General features: G+C 42.2%; 1 protein-coding gene across 1 annotated transcript; it reads left to right on the top strand.

Moving 5' to 3' along the window:
* Window positions 1-2,833: 2,833 nt before the first annotated feature.
* On the top strand, window positions 2,834-20,281 carry LOC141757986 (solute carrier family 2, facilitated glucose transporter member 9-like). Its single transcript, XM_074619024.1, has 12 exons — window positions 2,834-2,873; window positions 6,783-6,878; window positions 7,071-7,231; window positions 7,313-7,437; window positions 7,516-7,645; window positions 8,423-8,571; window positions 9,486-9,673; window positions 9,757-9,867; window positions 17,682-17,783; window positions 19,026-19,101; window positions 19,199-19,299; window positions 19,505-20,281. The coding sequence occupies exons 1-12, from the start codon at window positions 2,850-2,852 to the stop codon at window positions 19,727-19,729; spliced, it is 1,488 nt and encodes a 495-aa protein (XP_074475125.1). The 5' UTR covers window positions 2,834-2,849; the 3' UTR covers window positions 19,730-20,281.
* Window positions 20,282-21,253: the final 972 nt, after the last annotated feature.

Raw genomic sequence — 21,253 nt, 5'->3', positions numbered from 1 at the left:
AAAAGTCCTGCATTCAACATTTTACTCAGGTAAAAGTACACAAGTTTTAGCATCAAAATATACTGAAAGTACCAAAAGTAAAATTATGCAGAATGTCCCATTTCAGAATACATTATATCACTGGATTGTAATTATTGATGCATTAATGTGTTCATCAATAATGTTGCAGCTGGTAAAGGTGGATATAATTTCAACCACTTTATATACAGCTGGGTAGCTTAACATATTATAACTGGGATGTCAATCGATTAAAATATCAAATTGCGATTAATTGCATGATTATTCGTGATTAATTGCAAATTAATTACACATTTTTATCTGTTCAAAATGTACCTTAAAGGGAGATTTGTCATCTATTTAATACTCTTATCAACATGGGAGTGGACAGATATGCTTGCTTTATGCAAATGTATGTATATATTTTCTAGTTTTCTAGTTTCATATGATTCACTCTAGCTTTAAAATTGAGCCCGCTAGAACCTCTGAAAGCTCAAATGCGTTAATGCATTAAAGAAATTAGTGGCAGTAAAACAAATTATATTTTAATTCATAATAATACATCATAATTATTAGTTGATTATATATTTGTGAGGAAGCAACAACTCCCTCACTAACTGTTTGGTAAAGCCAAGTGGGGTTGATCACAGTTATCTTTGTTTTTCTTATGTGTGTAGTGAAGGGGTTAATTGACTGACAGGGACTGAGTGGCTCCAAGTGTAATCAGGTGTGCTATGATTTCCCAGGTTCTCACTGCAGGTGTCTCCAGTCTGAGCTGATGGCAGTACTCGCCTGATAGGCCAGTTTGAACTGGAAGGGCGGCTGTTAGGTTATATGACCATGTGTGAAAGCAGAGTTTTTGGGGGGGGAAGGAGAGTGGTAAAAAGAGCAGCACCAGGCATGTGGTGAGCTGTGTAACAGAATGCAGAGGGTTTTTACCTCCATGTGTTTTTCCTTTGTTTGATGGAATTTTACAGACTGAAAATAAAAGTCTGCCTTATTTTTCAAGCATACTTACCTGCCAGTGTGATGATTTCTCTTCGTGACTTTTCACCTTGCTCTCCTGCACCTCACCTTGTGACAATATTAATCTAAATATGTAAAATCAATAGTAACTAATGTTGTCAAATAAACGTAGTGGAGTAAAAAGTAAAATATTGGTTTCCAAAATGTAGTGCAGTAGAATATAAAGTAGCATAAAATGGAAATACTCAAGTAAAGTACAAGTTTGTAAAATTGTACTCAAGTAACGTACTTGAGTACATGTACTTAATTCCCAAACATTTTGCTTTTTCTTTGGCCTATGTTAGGCCTATCATTTTTTTTTCGTAGATCTTTCTGGAGCTGTCCCGCCATTTTACAACGCCGTCCATTTCCTTTTTGCATTGTATTGTGGGTCAATAGTCTCCATCAAGTGTTTTTAGTAGGGCTGTCAATCGATTAAAATATTTAATCATGATTAATCACTAATTAACCACACATTTATTTATCTGTTCAAAATGTACCTCAAAGGGAGATTTGTCAAGTATTTAATACTCTTATCAACACTGGAGTGGGCAAATATGCTGCTTTATGCAAATGCATGTATATAATTATTATTAGAGATCAATTAATAACACAAAACAATGACAAATATTGTCCAGAAACCCTCACAGGTACTGCATTTAGCATAAAAAATATGCTCAAATCATAACATGGCAAACTGCAGCCCAACAGGCAACAACAGCTGTCAGTGTGCTGACTTGACTATGACTTGCCCTAAAACTGCATGTGATTATCATAAAGTAGGCATGTCTGTAAAGGGGAGACTCGTGGGTACCCATAGAACCCATTTTTATTCACATATCTTGAGGTCAGAGGTCAAGGGACCCCTTTGAAAATGGCCATGCCAGTTTTTCCTCGCCAAGGTTGGAGCGTTATTTCGCCTCCTTTGCAACAAGCTAATACATGATGCAGTTATCTTTACTCTAGCTTTAAAACTGTGCCCACTACAACCTAAAGTTGCATTAATGCGTTAAAGAAATTAGTGGCGTTAAAACAAATTTGTGTTAACACGTTATTATCGCGTTAACTTTGACAGCCCTAGTTTTTAGTATGCATGCAGACTTTTGTTTGCATAAGTGATTTTGTCCCTTTTCCAATGTGAACAAACTACACACATAATTTTTTTGCTTGTTTGTTTCTTTCCTGTGTATGCAGGTCTAACTGAACTCTAAATGAGAAATTCCCACTGGTGCCAGTATGAATGTCTTTCTTGTATGCTGAGATAGGCTCCAACCTCCATGTGACCCTTAATGTAAAGAGCAGGTGTAGAAGAGAAGCCTTTACAACAGAGCTGCTTCACTTAGATAACACTGTTTTCTCTGTTGATTTGTGTTTGATGTCACTGTGTGCTCCTGTTTGAAAATTAATGGATGCCTGTAAAAAAACAAGGGGAATCCCAGATCATGGCAACCACCACCCAGAATGCAATGTGTTATGACATCATTGCCCATTCTCTACAAACTAGTTTGACATTTGACGTCATACAAACCCACAAATTCTAATGGCGAAATCTATGAAATCCCTCCGTTACGTTATATGATCATGAATTTACAATATTGAGATAGAATTTTGAGTTTACATGGTTTGCACCCCTGCATAAATCCAATATACAGTAATAGTCTGTAACCAAATCAAGTTTGATCAGATCAACTGTCCTGCACGGTAACATCCGTCCACTTGCGGGGTGATTGCTGGTTACTTTATTTCTAGTCAGAAAGCCTTGAAAAGTTAATGATAACCAGCCTGAAATCAGGGTCCAAACAGCATGTACAGTAGCACTTTAAGGTCTGTATGCCAGTAAAGACAGAATGGACACCTTGCTACAACAGCTGGTAGGCTTTGACTGAATTCTACTGAATTTGTGTATCATTGTTATATACATAGGCCTATATATAAATACTCACACAAATGTTTAAGTCGTAAGAAAATATGTTTGTGTCAAAATCTTTTTTAAATTTTTTTTTTTTATTTTTCTGTATAGACTTAACGTTATGCTTTAGCTCTGACAAACATTTATTAACGAGGGAAATGGAAGAAAAACATGTTGTTTTAGGCAAGCAGGTTGTTTTTGAGTTTTTCTGAGCTCAGTGACTCATCCAAGTCACAGTTTTTAGCTGAGTTATTGCACTTTGTCAGTTTCTGAATTATTCTTCCGTCATTCAATACAAAAAGTAGAAGGGCACTCAACACATTTAGAGTATGATGTTGATTTTAGCAAGATAAAGAAATGAGGTGAGAAAAATCCTAATCTGGGAACAGAGTTTTATCCAAAAAGAGTGACGGTTTTAGTTTCAGTAAATGTAAAAAAAAAAGGCCATTTTTCACTTTAAACTTTACATTGATATAGGTTATATGACAATTACCTAGTATAATAAAATAATCAACCAGGAAACCGATTGTTTCTAAATATCCAACGACGGTTCATCAGTCGTTCTGATGATCAGAATATTAGTTACACACTGAGTGGTATTTCAGAGGATTCATTTAGTGCAAATGCTATGCCTTTTAAGATTGCATTTCTTCATTTAAAACCATAACAGACTTCCTTTCTGAGATATTGTATTAAAGGTGTTGACAGTATTATACCTAAAGATATCCTGAATTATTAGGATAAGAGCATATTTAGAAAGCTACTTATCAATTTAGTGTGTAATTTTACACAAATATATTTGCCTCATAAAAAAAACACATTTTCCAGAGGATGTTGAATATATATTGTAATTTGTTCCACCATTTCTGATCCCTATACTTCATCACCATTTATATAGATTAGATTCCAGTAAAAGAACACCATTTAATTTAACTGATGCAGCATCACACCTCAGGAAATGTTTCCAGTGTCCTTTCTATAGCAGGAAGGATTGATAACCCTCAAATTCATGGACTTTTCCCCGTCATTTAAATACAGGATTGAGACATCTCAGAGGCAAATATTGTACTTTTTACTCTATTGCATTGTCTGGCAGCTTTAGTTACTGGTTACTTCTCAGATTACAATTTTTCATCCCCTTCCTTGTCTAGTTAAAACAAAAACAAAAAAAATTTAATTCATCTGATAAACTGAAGGATTAATTTTATGTGGGTGTAATTGTATTTAAAAACTAAACTAAAGACAGTGACGCTATAAACATATGATGATCTTATAGAATACGATGCATTGCTGTAGATTAAACTAGCCAGCAACAGTATATAAAGGAGTTAAAATGAGCACAACCGAAAACAACTCTAGCACTAAAAATGCAGCATACACATTAACACAAAAAGTAGAACACTGACAGGGAACATTTTATTGCACATTGACTACTTTTACTTTTCATACTTTAAATGGTAAATGGACTTGCACTTATATAGTGCTTTTCTAGTTTTCCGACCACTTAAAGCAGTGGTCTCAAACTCAATTTACCTGGGGGCCGCTGGAGGCAGAGTCTGGGTGAGGCTGGGCCGCATCAGGTATTCCACAAAAAAAGCTTTGTTAAAAAAAACAACAATCTTCTCAAACGTCATTATTAACAGTTCTTTAACTTGAATGGGTTCTTCTGAACATGAACTGTCCTGAACATTAATGGAACATTGAAGAACATGAACGGTTCTTCTGAACATGGCCTCTATTGCGTCTCCCACTTTTCCTGAAATTGTCTGTGCTCGTCACCAACCTTTCTCTTCACTGCAGGCTTTGAAAAAGACATGATTGGGGCTGTGTGACAAGATATATATTCATTCCACTTGGTGTCACTCCACAATAAAGTTGTGCCTGCTGTGTTTGTGTTGCTCTGCAATTACACCACCAAACCGCTAGTTGGCGGCGGTGTCTCTATGAGTTTCCTTCTTCTTCTTGTACTACAAACAGAAACTGAGGGAGTTGGAGCTAATAACTGTTGAACCACAGAACTTCTACTGATATTACTGCAACGCCGAAAAGAGAAAATATATCTGAGTGGATTTGTGTGAACAAACATTGAAAAGATGGAGGCAGAGAGAAGTAGAACTTTCTGTGGTTGTCCGGGGTCCTGGCCGCTCAGCATCGCTGAGAGACTGGACCAATCACAGCTGTTGCGGTCTGCGTCGCCGCGACGTGTAGTTACATTTCTGGAGAGGTGCACGTCAGGCTACGGCGTCGATTCAACGCAGAAGTATAAATCAAGCTTTAATCGAGTTTATGCGATGTTACACGGGCGCCGCCACAGTTGTTGTGAAATGTTTCTCTGCTTGCATCAAGCCCGGCCGATTGCCCGTCCCCGGGAGCCATATACCCCACTGTGATTGGTAGGTTCGTTCAGCTCGGGCTCGCGCAACAAAGGGACCTTCCACGGCAAACTGCCATTCACATAAAACTCGCGGGCCGAGGGCGCCTGGTTAGCTCAGTTGGTAGAGCGAGCGCCCATGTAACAAGACTTGGTCCTGACCGCGGCGGCCCGGGTTCGAATCCGGCCTGTGGCCCTTTCCGCATCCACTCTCTCTCTCCCCCCTTTCCAAGACTCTATCCACTGTCCTGTCAATAAAAATGCCCCCAAAAAAAAAACTTTATAAAAAACTTTATAAAAAAAAAAAAAATTTGCGGCCGCACTAACATTAAACTTTCATATCAAGGTGGGGGCCACAAAATATCGTCTTGCGGGCCGCAATTGGCCCGCGGGCCGCGAGTTTGAGACCCCTGACTTAAAGGGACTATTTGTAACTTTCAGAAATGCTTCTTAACAGCGACACCTGTGGCCGTGAAATCAACGAAAGTCAGCGTCGGGCTCGCGCTTGCTCGCTCTCATTATACCTGAACGAGCATCACTCAAAACAGTGAGGCGACACACGTCAGCTAAAAGCACCATATCACTCTATATTTCAGCTGCTTGGCAGTAATGTTAGCTGACCAGACGAAGGTCTCTCCATGAACATGATTTAGATCTGATCCTAGTGTTGGCTTTTCCTGCCTAAGTGCAGGCTGAAGCAGCGGCGCTCTGCAGCGTGTCTCCCTGCTCTCTCCTCCCGCAGAGGAGACACCGGCACCCGGTCGGTAACGAGAGGGTAACGTTACTAGCTAAGGAGCTCCATCACTTCACAAGACACGGGAAACCTCTGTTGGTCTGGAGGAGCTGCAGCATTTTTTTTCTGCACAAACGTCCACTGTGCATTCACTAGATATTCTCAGAGCTAAACTAACTCTTCTGCAGTGAGGAGTGAGCGCGCGTTCACGTCTAGAGGTGGAGCGAGCTGAGAACGCGCGCGCTCTCTGAGCGAAGGCAGGCAGGCAGAGTTGGAGAGGCAGCGGCCACACGCGAACGTGCATATGTGAGCGCGCATGTGTGACGACCCGCTACATTTATGCGCGTACAAAGTTACAAATAGTCCCTTTAAAGTGCTTTACACTACATGTCAGCATTCACCCATTCACACACACTTCATACACTTCATACACCATCAAGATCTAATCTAAATACTCATTCACACACCGATGGTTTAAGAAGCTCAAGGACACTTCGACATGTGGACTGGAGGAGCCGGGGATTGAATCGCTGACCTTCTGTAGTTGAGTATTTTCACAGTGTAGTATTAGTACTTTTACTGAAGGCCTAAGTAAAGGGTGTGAATACTTCTTCCACCAGACTTTTGCATAACTTAAAAAGAGTCTAATATCTTGAAGTATAACACAAAAAGAAGACCATACAGTTATATGAATCAAGGAGGATAAAATGACTTCTATTAGACCAATGTATGTCTTCTAATCACTGCTGATTCATTCTGTTCCGTAGACCCGTGGTAATGCTCTGTTCCTCATCATTATTTTGGGAATTGGAGGAAGCTTTCAAAGTGGCTATCACATTGGTGGACTGAGTTCTCCCTCACCGGTGAGATACATCACTTGCAGCATTTTCTGTTCATCATTTGATGTGTTGCTCTACCCCCCTCTATCACTGTCTTCAAACTCCAGTTACTGGTGGACGCTGAGAGTGTGTGTTTGAATGTGGAAAGTAAAAAAAAGCATACTTTTTTTCAATTTCTCATTGAGTTCAAGCTAAAAAAAATGTCTTTCCCTGCAGTACATTAAGCGCTTCATCAACAGCAGCTGGTACGACAGATATGAAGAGCCTCCACCTCCACAGACGGTCACGATGATCTGGTCCCTTATTGTTTCAATGTATGCTGTTGGGGGACTCTTTGGTGCTGTCAGTGTCAGATTTATGGCCGACATGATGGGAAGGTGAGTGAAAGAGACGTATTAATGCAGCATTCAATCCTGCTGTAGCCTAAAAGGACTTGACGTGATGTGCTCCTTTATCAGAAAAAAGGCGATGATGTGCAACAGCGTTATTGCCGTAGTTGCAGCAGGGGTCATGCTGACAAGTAAATCTGCCAATTCATATGAAATGATAATCGTGGCAAGGATCCTGTATGGCTACTCGGCAGGTAAGCCACCAGGACATATTCTACACATCATGTTTTTTACCGGGACTGATTAACATCCTCTGACCTCATGACCTGCAGGTTTGGGAACCAGCATCCATGCATTGTACCTGGGAGAGATTTCACCCAGAAATATCAGAGGGACTGTGACTCAGTCCGTAGCGACATTCGGGTCACTTGGTAAACTGTTTGGACAGTTTTTTGGACTGAGGTATGTACTTATTGTCAAAACGTATGAGAAGATAACAGATCAGACTATTAGTTATGGATTCCCAACCTTTTTTTTTTAAAGAATTAGGCGGTTGATATCTCAGCATTTCATTCATTTATGTGAAGAAAACTAAATGAAATTGTTATCTAGTTTGGATAATTCTTTAAGATATAAACAGAATAAGGGCACGATGAAGACCTGAACACAAGCATTAGAAAAGCACAAAATTAAAACAACCAAAGAGCTAATAGAACAATGTCCATAAAAATATAAAAATACAGATAGAGAATTGTGTTAAAAGTTAACAGGAAAAGTCATCTCTGATGCAATACACAGGAATTAATCTGCTCAAAATGCCTCCAAATCGCTCGTTTTACACAAACTTCCTGTGGTTATTGCGTTCACTATTTGGGTTAGTTGTACAGTTTATCAGTTGTTCTGTACTGTTGTTGTTATGCATTGAATATAATGTGAAATATCCATAAAATATGTCACTTAGTCAGGGGTCGTCAGTTTACTCAATGACAGAAAAGGGGCCCCTTAAGGAAAAAGGTTGGTAACCACTGTTTTAGGATAAGAGAGCTCAATGTACACTGAATGTATAAAACATTTGTGACACCTTATGATGAGAGATTTAGATAAAGAGAGGCGAGTTAGAGAAGAATTTTCCAGCTTTGAGAATTGTGCAAAAAATGCAAACACAATATTGGGAAGTGTAAATAAAGATGCTATTGTCTAAACTAAACTGGAACACAACACATCCTTTTGTTTTTTCAGTGAGATCCTTGGTCGTGAGGAGCTGTGGAACATCGTCCTCTGTGTTCCTGCCTTTTTCTCAGTGGTTCAGCTTATAGTGTTGCCTTTTCTCCCCGAGGCTCCCAGATACATATTCATTGAGAAAGGTGATGAGAAGGCTTGCAAAAAAGGTTGGTATATTTCCCCATATTCATGCAGTACCAGACCAAAACAGCCTTTTAAAGTTTGAATATTAAACACAAAAGAATGCCCTTCTTGAAATTCACCAAGAAATATTTGAGGATGAGCTACAATTGTCAACAAAAACACTTTAAATTCTTAGGAGATTGGTGTTGTTTGAAGTAAAGACATCTAGGGGACAATGGAATTTATATTAAAGGTGCTAAATGTGAGATTGGGAGCATTTCTATTGCCTCTGCACGGCTCTCAACATGGCAGCGGCTAAGCTGGTAGCCCGTAGATAATGGTGCCAACAGCGCTAGCAGTGAAAACAAAGGCAAACAGTGCTGACAGAGATAACAGTGTTTACCTGAGGGGGAACCGGAGGGTGGGTACCACGCTTTCGCGGTGGCAACGTTGGTCGGGACGGCGATTTCAGCTATAACCGCCGAATGGGAGCCGTGCAGAGCAGCGGCCGTAAGCTAGCCAGTGGGGCACGCTCACATGCACTAACATGCACTAAAAGCATGTGCGGCCGGCCCGGCTATGTCAACAAAGCACAGAAAAGCTCTGATTACAACACACACAGAGTGAGAGCGACTTCATTCTCTGCTCAGGGAGACATTACTCCTTTATATCTTTACATAGCAAATAGTTGGTTGATGCTACAGTATGTTAATGCTCTGAATATCGTATAGAGCACCTTTAAGTTTTAAAATGTTATATTGTGGTATATGTAATGTATGTATGTTGGTTTTGGTTTACCAACACATTTTGGATCATAGAGCCTTTGTCAGACTGTTTTCTTCTGAAAGATATTCCTATTTTATATCACACCCATTTAAACACATAATATATGTATTTTATATGTCTTGAATGTGAGCAAAGGAGCACATTTTTTTGTGTGTGATCTTTCTTACCCCAGCTCTCCAGAGTCTGTGGGGCCAAGGTGACTACAAACAGGAGATGGACGAGATGTTGGCTGAGCAGGTGGCCATTGAGGCAGCCCCACTAAGGAGCCCTCTGCAGGTGCTGAGGGACAGGACTGTCCGATGGCAGCTTCTCACCATGGCCGTCATCTACACCTGTAACCAGATGTCGGGCATGTCTGCGGTGAGGATGGAGGCTGTTTGTTAATAACACATTTCATGCATCCTAACAATTAAGAAGCTAACAAATATTTCTCTCCTTCATAGATCACTACCTTCTCTTTTGATATCTTCCTGAAGGCAGGTATACCGAGAGATAAGATCCGCTATGTTAGTCTTGGTCTTGGAGTATGTGAAATCATCACCTACATCTCCTGTGTGAGTAACTCCCTACTTGAGCTCTTTAGGACATCTTTTGGTCATCTATTGGTGTGGTTGCAGATTGCAACCAACTGAATAACCCATTGCTCAAACCTCCCTTTCCAAGACTGCGGTAACGTGAGCCGCCGAGTGCAAAACCGTGGTAACGCCGTACGTCTAGCTCAGAGGCCATCCTTACTAATAAAACTTTCTTGGGTTCCGGCAGGGCCAACCGCCTAAGGTTCTCCAATTAAAGAGAGCGGACAACGAAATCAGTTTAAGGGGGTTTATTGGCATCCAAACCATGCTTTATTCGCAGGGACGCATGGCCAGAGGGTTGGATGATGCAGCAGAGTGCTCTGCTGGTGCTGCTGTGGGCCTTATATAGTCTTTGAAGCCACACACCTGATTGCAGTTGCCAATCAGGGGGAGGGGAATGAATGGCCTCAGTGGATTGAGGCCACCTGTGTATAATTGGCCAGCAGGCAGGGGAATGATTTGATGAGGTTATCCTGTCCATGGCAGAGGCTGCCATTTGACAATGCAAGAATTTACAACAGCCGCCCCCACAGGAGCCCAGCTTCTGTGACTGAGAACGGAATTCCTTAAAGTTGTCAAGGTGGCAGTGAGGGCAACGGGATAAGCCGTGCGACTGGTCTGGTGTAGGTCCGGTCCTGAATCAAGATGTCCGCAGATCTGACCCGTCCGTCCGGACTGAGGTGGGCCTTTTTTACTTTTCCAATGAGCCACTGGGCTCGGGGCAGTTGAGGATCCATAACAAGGACTACTGTGTCCTCCTCCAGGTTATCTGTCGCAGTTAGCCATTTGTTCCGTGGTTGCAAGGTAGGGAGGTAATCCCGAATGAACTGTGACCAGAACTGATCTGCCAGGATTTGACTCTGGCGCCATCGGCGCCGCCCCATGGACTCAGGAGCGTAGGTTACTTGGGGTAAGGTGGAGTCTCGCCGCCCCATGATCAGCATGTTTGGTGTAACTGGGTCCAGGTTAGCCACATCTGAGGAGGTGTATCCCAAAGGTTTTGAATTAAGGATTCCTTCCACCTCTATCAGCACAGTATTAAGTACGTCCTCAGACACTGGTTGGTGACCCACTGCAACTCGAAGTGCATTCTTCACTGATCGAATCTCTCTCTCCCAGATACCTCCAAAATGAGGAGAGTTTGGAGGATTGAACTTGAACGTGAGTTGATAGTCACTGAGTTTCTGTTGAAGTTCGGGTTCCATTGCATGAAATGCTTCTTGAAGCGCCCTTTCAGCCCCACGGAAATTTGTGCCCCTGTCAGAATGTAGGTCCATAGGTTTACCTCGGCGGGATATAAACCTCCTGAGAGCAAGGAGGAATGCATCAGAGTCCAGAGAGTTGAGGAGGTCGAGGTGTACTGCCTTGGTCGTCATGCACTTGAATATGACACCCCAGCGTTTTTCACTACGCCGTCCGATTTTGACCATGAAAGGCCCAAAGCAGTCTACTCCTGTAGAAAGGAATGGAGGGCTTAATAGCCTAAGACGGGCAGGTGGAAGATCGGCCATAAGAGGGACTTTAGGCTTCGCTCGCCATCGCTGGCAAGCGGGACAGGATGATTGATGACGTTTTACAGCCTGCCTCCCACGGAGAATCCAGTAGTGTCTACGGATTTCAGCAAAGACACGCTCGGGGCCAGAATGGAGAAGACGGTCGTCAAAGTCCTTAACAAGCAGTTTAGTGACTGGGTGTGAAGGATCCAACACAACAGGGTGCACAGGAATCTCGAGAGACCCTTGAAAGTTCCGTAGCCTTCCACCAACTCTTATGAGGCCTGTTAGCTTATCGAGTTCGGGGGCAAGAGCTCTGAGCTTGCTGTTCCGAGGAAGAGGTTTGCCAGTTTGCAAGGACCTCTGCTCCCTTGGAAAACTTTCCGCTTGACACTGTTTAAGCAATCTGATCTCAGCATCCCCATAGGTTGGTGCTGGTGAACTCTCAGAGGTCTGCTTGTTGAGGTTATCATAGCGGACTTGTACTAGGTCTTTCCATGAGTCCTGTGTGAGATTCAGTTGTTGCTGACTCTGAGTTTCAATGGTTGTCAGGCAGCAAAAAGTGAGACCTCTGAGTTCAGTGGGGTCTGGCTTGACTGTATGTTTAGGCCACATAGGCCAACTGTCATGTGGTTGCTTAAGGAAGGGAGGTCCATTCCTCCAGCGATTATGCTGGGATAGGTCAGAAAGAGTTTTTCCTCGGGTAATGTCATCTGCAGGGTTATTGGAAGAATCCACATAACGCCAGGAATGAAGGTCTGTGAGCTCTTGAATTTCTGCCACTCTTAAGCCCACAAACACCTTAAAGCGGCAGGATTCGGATTGCAGCCATTCCAAAACGGTGGTGGAATCTGTCCACAAGGTAGTGTGACGGAGAGTGATGCTAAGCTCTTTCTGAAGGAGTTTGGCTAGTTGAGCGCCAGCTAAAGCACCACACAACTCCAGACGTGGCATAGATAATTGCTTCTTAGGGGCAACTCTAGACCTAGCCATGACAAAGGTAGTGTGGCATTACTCCTTATACTCATTGAGCAGATAGGCAACCGCTCCATATGCTCGCTCAGAAGCATCGCAGAAGACATGCAGATCCTGAGTAATGACATCGGGTCTATCTGCTGGGGTATAGCATCGGGGGATGGTAATCGACTGAAGATTGGGTAGCTCCTTCTCCCATGCTTCCCAGGCTGCGTGGAGGTCTGCAGGTAAGTTTGGGTCGTCCCAATCTCTTTTCTTTGACCAAAGCTGTTGGACGAGGATTTTGGCTCTGGTAAGGTAGGGTATAAGGAACCCTAAGGGATCATATTGTTGAGCAAGCACTTGATAGATCCTTCTCATGGTTACTGGGGACTGCTGCAGGGGCTTGTGCTGATAGCTCAAGACATCGGGGGAGCAGTTCCACTTCAGGCCCAGAGTGGACTCTACCGGTTCAACACGGTTCTGTGAGAGCCATAGTTCCAAGCTCTGTGACTGCACATCTGGGGGTAAATGAGCTACCACTGACGGGTGATTGCTAGCCCACTGACGCACTTGGAAGCCACCTATGGCCAGAAGTTCTCGTGTTTTGTCAACCAGGCATCTTGCTTCTGGGATACTGAGGCAGCTTGTCAGACAGTTGTCAACATAGAAATTATTCTCCACAGCCCATTGGATCTCCTCGTATCCCTCACAGTGATCTTGGACATGTTTCTGAACAGCGAAAGTTGCACAACAGGGGCTGCTTGTGGTGCCAAAGGGTAGCACTTGCCATTCATAAACATCAGGTTCCAGTTCCCTCTTCATGTTTCGCCAAAGGAATCTGAGCAAGGGCCGGTCTTTGGGTAGCAGTCGCACCTGGTGAAACATGCCCTTGATGTCACCACTTACTGCTACCGGGTATTGGCGAAAACGAAGGAGGACCCCAATAAGGGAAGGGCTCAGAGTTGGACCAGGAAGTAGCTGGTCATTCAGGCACATCCCCTGGAATCTGAATGAACAATTGAATACCAAGCGGGCTTTATTATTGTGATGGACCAGATGATGGGGCAGATACCAAGATTCCGATGAGCTATTCATTTTTTCAAGAGGAACTTTCTTGACATAGCCAGCTTTCTCCAGCTTTAGTATCTCCTCATTGTAGACAGCTGTCTTCTCCTCATCTTTGAGGAGCCTCCTTTCTGTACTCCTTAGATTGGGCATGGTAGCAACCATTGGAGCCTTCAGTTTGGGAGCATCATGAATCCGGAGAAGTGGAGTGGCATAGCGTTCAATTCCATCGACAGTCACTCTTTTCGTTTGCGCCTCCAACATATTAATGGCCTGTTTGTCTTGTTGGGACCGAGTGACTTGTCTCTCACTGCGGAAGGGTAGTACATCCAGTTTCCATAGCTTTTCCACATGACTAAGCAAGGAATCAGATGGCATGATGGAGGCAGTGAACAGACATTGGTGTGCAGGAGGACAACTTATAGGTAAACCCTCATTACCTTGGAGGGTCCAACCCAGCTGAGTGTGCACAGCAATGGGTCCTCCCTGAAGACCTCTTCTCACCGGCTCCATGGGTGAGATAAGATGAGAGTTGTCTGAGCCAATTAAGACAAGAGGTTGGACTCTCCTGAACGGCTGAAGGGGGATATCTCTTAGATATGGGTATCGGCGTTTAAGAGACTGAACTGGGTATGTCTGATCAATAAGATCGATCTCCTTTGCAGTAAAAGCATGCCGAATGGGGTATCTGACCGTGGGTGCTGAGATGGGGGAGATCTCAAACTGCACGCTTTCGCCTTCAATGTTGGTGATGTCAGAACGAATGGTACGGAGGGTCAGTACCTCCTCCTTTCCCTTCAGTTGAAGCTGTTGGACAGCAGCAGGCAGGATCATGGATCGAACAGAGCCATCATCCAGTATGGCATATGTACTCAGTGAAATATTATCATTCCAGAGGAGTACTGGGACCACTTTAAGGAGCACACGGTTAGAGGAGTTGGAGTGAGAGAAGTACACTTTGCTGGGTGAGCGTGAGATTTCAGGGCGTGGCTCTTGTCTAGCCACAGGATGCAAGATCTGAAGATGGAGCTCACCACAGTCAGGACAAGGTTTCTTAAGTGTACAATCCCTGGTTGTATGAGAGGTACGTCCGCACCTCCAGCATCTTTTATCCTTCTTTATCCATGATTGTAGTTCCTCTTTGGTTTTGGATTTCATTTGAGGACATTTGGTGAGGTAATGATCATGGCCTCGACAGAACAGGCAGTGGATGTTAGACCTTTGATATGTGGTAACAGAAGGATTAGTTTTCCGTGGGGACTGCCGGAACTGGATCGGAGGAACATCCGGATTCGAGCCATGATAGACAACTGCCTGATTCCTATTCTTGGTGGTTTTGGGTTGCCTGTTGCTGGGCTGTTCCTGCCGATACCGTTGTACAAGTCGGTTTGAAAGCCTCTGTTGTTGGGCTTTGGATTGTAACCATCCAGCCAAGTCCCTTAGATTGTATGGGTTCAATGTGGCTACAGTGAGTTTGCCTTGTAAGTGCAAGAACTCGATGAAACTCTCTCTCAAATATCTTGGCAGCTTGCTCAGTAAACGGTCGACATGAGAGCAACAGTTCAGCTCATAACCAGTTGGACCCTCTAGCGATACCAGCATACTCACTAGCAGGTGAACCTGAAGGGAGAAACTCTGAAACCCTTGTGAGTCACCAATCTTGACATCAGGTGCTGTGAGTATTGCGGCTATCTCACTCTGAGCCAACTGGTGGGGCTGACCATACTGCAGTTGGAGGGCCTGCACTGTAGCAGTATAAGGCTCTGGATGATGACGGCAAGACTGAGCAATCATCTGGGCTTCAGGCAATTTGAGATGCTCCAGGAGAACGTGGTATTTATATTTCTCGCTCAGCTGAACATAGGGGTTCAAAAGATTGTCCAGTGCCAGCTTCAGGTTGGCAAAGTCCTTCTCACTATCCTTAGTGAAATCTGGGATAGTAGGCCTTGGAACTCCATACAGTGATGGCTCATGTGGAAGCGGGTTAGCTGAAGCTGTGGCAGTTAGATGAGCCATTTCTGAAGTTGGTGGTAGCGATATCCGAGCTACCTGCTGTGATGAAAGTGGCTGTGACTGCACGCCAGCATAAGGAAGAAATTGTGGATGAGAGTGGGTAGGAACGATGCACTGATTTCCTGGGGCTCTTGGATGGAATGAATGAAAAGAATGGCTGGTGGCAGGCATGGCCTCACCTGCCGGGGGGGCAGTAGAAGGTTGAGGTCTTTGCTGGTTGGATAAGGAAAGAGGCTGGGAGCAAACAGGGCCCAAAGAGGATAGAATGGGTTGTGAATGTACCACATGAATTGGTGAACGTATCACCTGATACTGTAATGGTAAACGCTGCTGTTGGGAAACACAATTGGTAAGCTTAGGACACAATCCGTGCTGTAAAGTGGGTTGTATGTTTAAGCCTTGAGTTGAAGCAAGTGGCTTATATGGGAATGCAGGTGGAACTACAGGCATCTTGACAGTACTGAGAGGGAGGTTATGGAGCCTGTAAGCAGTGAAGTTCTCCTCTGCTGAATCCATATGCCCAGTCAGTGTAAATTGCTGTATGTTTCTTTGTTGGACTTGAGGCCTAACCGCAGCATCTGATGCCTGGTCAGGATTCAGATGAGGTGTGGATGTTCCCACTAGCTGTGCATGAGGCCTTACGTCGTCATATTGGACTTCAGCATTCACATTATGCTTTGTGTTTGGTCCATGAAGAAAGATGGATTGATTAGAATCAGAATCATCAGAATCATTTTCAGGATTATTAGGGAGAAGAGGTACACCTTGGTACATAGGCTCATTTAGGACTTCCTTCAAGTGGTCCAAAAGAGCTCCCCCTGGTGGTTCAAAACCACCTACAGCCCCTCTCAGTTCATCATGAAGCTTCAGTGGTTCATGACTCAGTGTTGCTTGAATAAAGGCTGAAGACTGAGGAACAGGATTAGCACTGTGGGCATCCATTTGAGGAGGAGGTTTAGGCACTGCAGGGTAATTGACTGTTGAGAATGTTGGAAGGTGAGAATCATGGGAAGGTGCTTCCTCTTGTGTCTCAAGTTGTGGCTCATCTTGAGCCTGGGGTTGATTTGTGCTCTGCCCCAGCAATGTGCTAATGTGTTCCAACATTTCCCGTCGTTCCCGGCTGCGTTTCTCAAGCTCCTCCATTTTGCCTCGAATGAGTTCCATTTCATTGGTTTCCTCCATTTCACTTTCCTTCAGTGATTCCATCATGTTTGACAAAGACTCTTGATCCATGTTAAGTGTAGAGATGGATTTTCCTGACAGATCTTCAAACCCATAACGCTGTGGTTTCTTCCTCTGTCTCCTGGGATAAGTCTTGTGATGTGCTGATTCACTTCCATTACTCTCATACTGTTCATTTTTATCTTCTTCCATTGTCTTTAACTTAGGTAGTCAGATATCTGGCTCGAAGGACCATAATAAAACTTTCTTGGGTTCCGGCAGGGCCAACCGCCTAAGGTTCTCCAATTAAAGAGAGCGGACAACGAAATCAGTTTAAGGGGGTTTATTGGCATCCAAACCATGCTTTATTCGCAGGGACGCATGGCCAGAGGGTTGGATGATGCAGCAGAGTGCTCTGCTGGTGCTGCTGTGGGCCTTATATAGTCTTTGAAGCCACACACCTGATTGCAGTTGCCAATCAGGGGGAGGGGAATGAATGGCCTCAGTGGATTGAGGCCACCTGTGTATAATTGGCCAGCAGGCAGGGGAATGATTTGATGAGGTTATCCTGTCCATGGCAGAGGCTGCCATTTGACAATGCAAGAATTTACAACACTTACCTTAATAACACTACTTTAGGAGCAACGGAAGTCAGAAGGCGGCTGGCGGTACCACGGTTTAACACTCTGCATCTCACGTTACCGCAGTTTCACAAGCATGTCGGGGAACTACGGTGAACATCAGGTTAGTGTAAAAACATGAAATGCTCTCTCTAGAGCCAGTGTTTGGTTTGTCCTTTCTGGGCTACTGTAGAAACATGAGCAACATGGTGGACTCCAGGAAGAGGACCCACTCCCTATGTAGATATGAAGTGCTCATTCTAAGCTAACAAAAACACAACTTAGGTGATTATATTATTAATATAATATTAATATTATACAGTATTCCATTTCTGGGAGCATGGTGTAGCAGAGCAAATTATCTAAAGGCACAGCAATGATTTGGGGGACAGTTGGGTTAACTAACAATTATACAAACCCACAAAATATTGTTGTTCAATTATTGACATATTTCTATTATTTTTTTTACCTTTCTCTCTCCCAGGGGCTGCTGATTGAGCACACTGGGAGGAAGCCGTTGACCTGGGGGGGTTATTGTATCATGTCTGCCAGCTTGGTGTTCACCACTGTCACGCTCACCCTGAAGGTAAACCTGTTGATACTGACACAGATGTAGCCATGTGAATATGGAGGACGGAACCTGCCAAAATAAAAACCTAAATAAATAAATGACTCGATAAATAAATAAATAAATAAATAAATAAATATGCCATTAAATTAACCAAAAATAATATAAAAAATAAATGTAGGCCTAAACTAATTGATCAAATGTGACATAATTTAATATTCTGATTTAATTTGCTTCTTTATTTATCTTTATATTACCTCCCCCATCTACTCTTCTTTGATTTCTCCTTTTATTTATTTTTATTAACTTTTAAATGTATGTATTTATTTTTGCATTTTATTTATTCATCATTAAATTGTATGTATTTATTCATGTATTTATGTACATTTATGTATAAACAAATAAATACATCCATACAATTTAATAATGAATAAATATATGTAAAAATAAATTTGAAATAAATAAAAAATAAATGCAAAAATAATTACATAACCTTTTAAAATTAATATAAATAAATATCTTATCAATTAATTAATGAATACATTTATTCTTAATATTATTTTTGGTTCATTTAATGGCATATTTATTTTTTTATCGAGGCATTTACTTAGGTTATAGGATACTCAATGTAGTTTAAAGGGTCATTTCACCCAAATGACAACATTTTCTTACCCTTAGTAGTATCGAGGCATGCAGATTTGCAGGTTTTCAGATATCTGACTCTGAGATTTCTGCCTCTACTCAGGTAGAATGGAAGTGAATGGAAATGTGTTTGTGGTATTCACACAGCATTGGAAAAAAATCATTAATTAATTCAACTACAAAATATCTTCCCAGCATCAATGTCCTGATTCTAAATAATAGAAGTGGGGCAGTTAAGACTTTACTGTGTGTTCATTGGAACTACTTTCTACTAAGAAATAGTCCCTATAAATACTAATTAAATTCCAGTTCACTTCTGTTTTATTGAGGTGGAGGCAGAAATGTCAGAAACGGATACCTGAAAATGTTTAACTATCTGCATAGCTTTACCCCACAAAGGGATGGTAATGATTTTTCTTTCATTCCATTGAAGTAAAAGTGAAAATATACTGAAACAGAGGCAAAACTGACCTTTTCACATACGCAAAATGTGTTTTATAAAGAAAACTATGTGCTTTAGCTTTTATTGCTGCAGTGTACAAAGGCAGCAATTAAATAATTGCTTCAGATTGCTCTGACTGTATTAATATTCACATATACAAAATTGTCTTCATGCAGGATTCCAGCTACTGGGTTCCATACATCACCATTGGTTTGATCATCGTCTTCGTCATCTGCTTTTGCATTGGACCTGGTTTGTGTCTTACAGCAGTTTAGTTCACATAGAAAAGATGTTTGCATGCACAGATAAATTACTTTAATCACCTGTGTCGTCTCTTTGGATCACCCAGGGGGAACCACGAGTACTCTGACCAATGAGATCTTCACCCAGTCCGACCGAACGGCAGCGTATGTCCTCACGGGGTTCCAACGCTGGTTCTTTTTCATTATTGTGAGCACAACAAACATGAAAATAAGCAACACAATAGTTTGACACTTTAGTTGTACATCAACACTTTTCATTGATTATAATTTAGATAAATGACATCTTTTAGTGTGTAATAGGTATTTAAATATCATTACAAACTGTGTCAAATCAAACAGAAAGACAAAAAAAAACATCTCAGCACTTTGGATCATGACATTGAAACATGAAGCTCTCTCTGATGCTTCACACTGTGTTTGATTTGTCCCAGAACGCCCTGGAGTCGTACTGCTTTGTGGTGTTCGCCTGTATTTGCCTGCTGGGTTCACTTTACACCTTCTTCCTCCTGCCTGAGACTAAAGGGAAGACCCTGCTGGAGATCGCTGAGGAGTTTAAAGCCATCACCGTCTGTGGGAAATCCTTCATAGAGAAAAAGAGAATGGAGACCAAGTTATAAGGCAGTCCAGATACAGTAGACTGACTGACTGACAGAGGGATGATGAAGGACTCTGTGTGACCAAAATGACAATATTTATGCTTTGTGAAGTATTTAAATCAATTACAAAAGCATCAGTCAACAAACACTGTATATTATAAAGGCCGTAAAATGGAAGTGCGCTGCAGTTAAATTACTGAGACGAACATGTAAACTATAATGAGCTATAATGTTTTATTCCTTGTCATTGTCCATAAACAGGTGCCACTTCTGATGCCACTGTTATTGTTATTGCTGTCATTCTTAGTTCAGGTCAGAACTCATACTATCTACAACATGTGAGGGTGTAAGGCAAGAGGATAACTTAAGTCAGAAGGATGAGAAAATATGTGATGTTTCAGGAAAAATGACTTGAAGGTACAGTGTGTAGGATTTGGCGGGATCTAGTGGTGTGGTTGCAGAATGCAACCAACTGAGTACCGCTAATGTGAGCCGTGATAATACCGTTCGCCTCACTCAGAGGCCATCCTTACCGTGATAACACTATTTTAGGAGCAAAAGAAGTCGGATGGCGTCTGGGTATCATCGGATATTCCGTTTTTCCTTTGGAATTCAGAAAGGAAAAAACTTTTTTTTATTTTTTCGTTTTAAACCAAAAACGAGAAAACGGCCGTTTTCTCGTTTTTGTTTTCTGAATCAAAAAATGAAAAACGAACCCAAACCGGGCCGTTTGTTTGTTTTTGCGAATTCCTTTTCTCATTATTCGTTTTGAATTGAAGAACGGAAGTCACGTGGGTTTTTAGTTTTTTCGTTTTAAACCACAAACGAAAAACGGAATCACGTGGTGCTCTGTTTGTTTTTTGTTTCCAAACGAAAAACGAAAAAACCAAATTAAAAAAACAATCCGATTTAGTTTCTTCAAGTTTCTTTCTGTCATTTTCTCTTCTGAATCGAGGAGTGGAGAACGGCAGTCACGTGACCAGGAAGTGAAGGCAAACATGTCAAAATAAAAGCCAAGAAGATAGTTTGGTCATTCTATAAAAGTGTAACATTATTTAAGCACATGATCAAAGTAACAGTAGAAGATAAATAGGCTAAATAAATACACAAATAAATACATACATAGATATTTTTTTGTTTTGTTCTTTTCATTAACACATGAATGTCTTTTATCCAAAAAGTGTATGATAAATTACAGGGAGGGTCTCTACAGATGTTATACAACAGGGAGGGTCTCTACAGATGTTATTCAGATCTCTCATGTAATTGACAATTTTCTCTCTCACACCCTCACTATGGGCTGTTTCTTTATGTCGGCAGGTGAGAAGCACTATGTGGCTACTCCTTTCAACACACCTGACACTTCCACCTGATCCCTTCACTCCTCTAGGAAGGCTGTAGCCGAGTAGTTCTACATCATGATAATGCTGATTCTTCAACAAGCTATTATGACATTAATGCCAGCTAGACAGAATAAATCTCTGTCTGTCATGACAATACTGTACTGGACTGAAGGCCACTCCATCACTCTAGATACTGTAGATT

The sequence above is a fragment of the Sebastes fasciatus genome, chromosome 1 (genome assembly GCF_043250625.1).
Source record: "Sebastes fasciatus isolate fSebFas1 chromosome 1, fSebFas1.pri, whole genome shotgun sequence".
Lineage (NCBI taxonomy): Eukaryota > Metazoa > Chordata > Actinopteri > Perciformes > Sebastidae > Sebastes > Sebastes fasciatus.
This window is presented reverse-complemented; position numbering and strand designations above follow the sequence as displayed.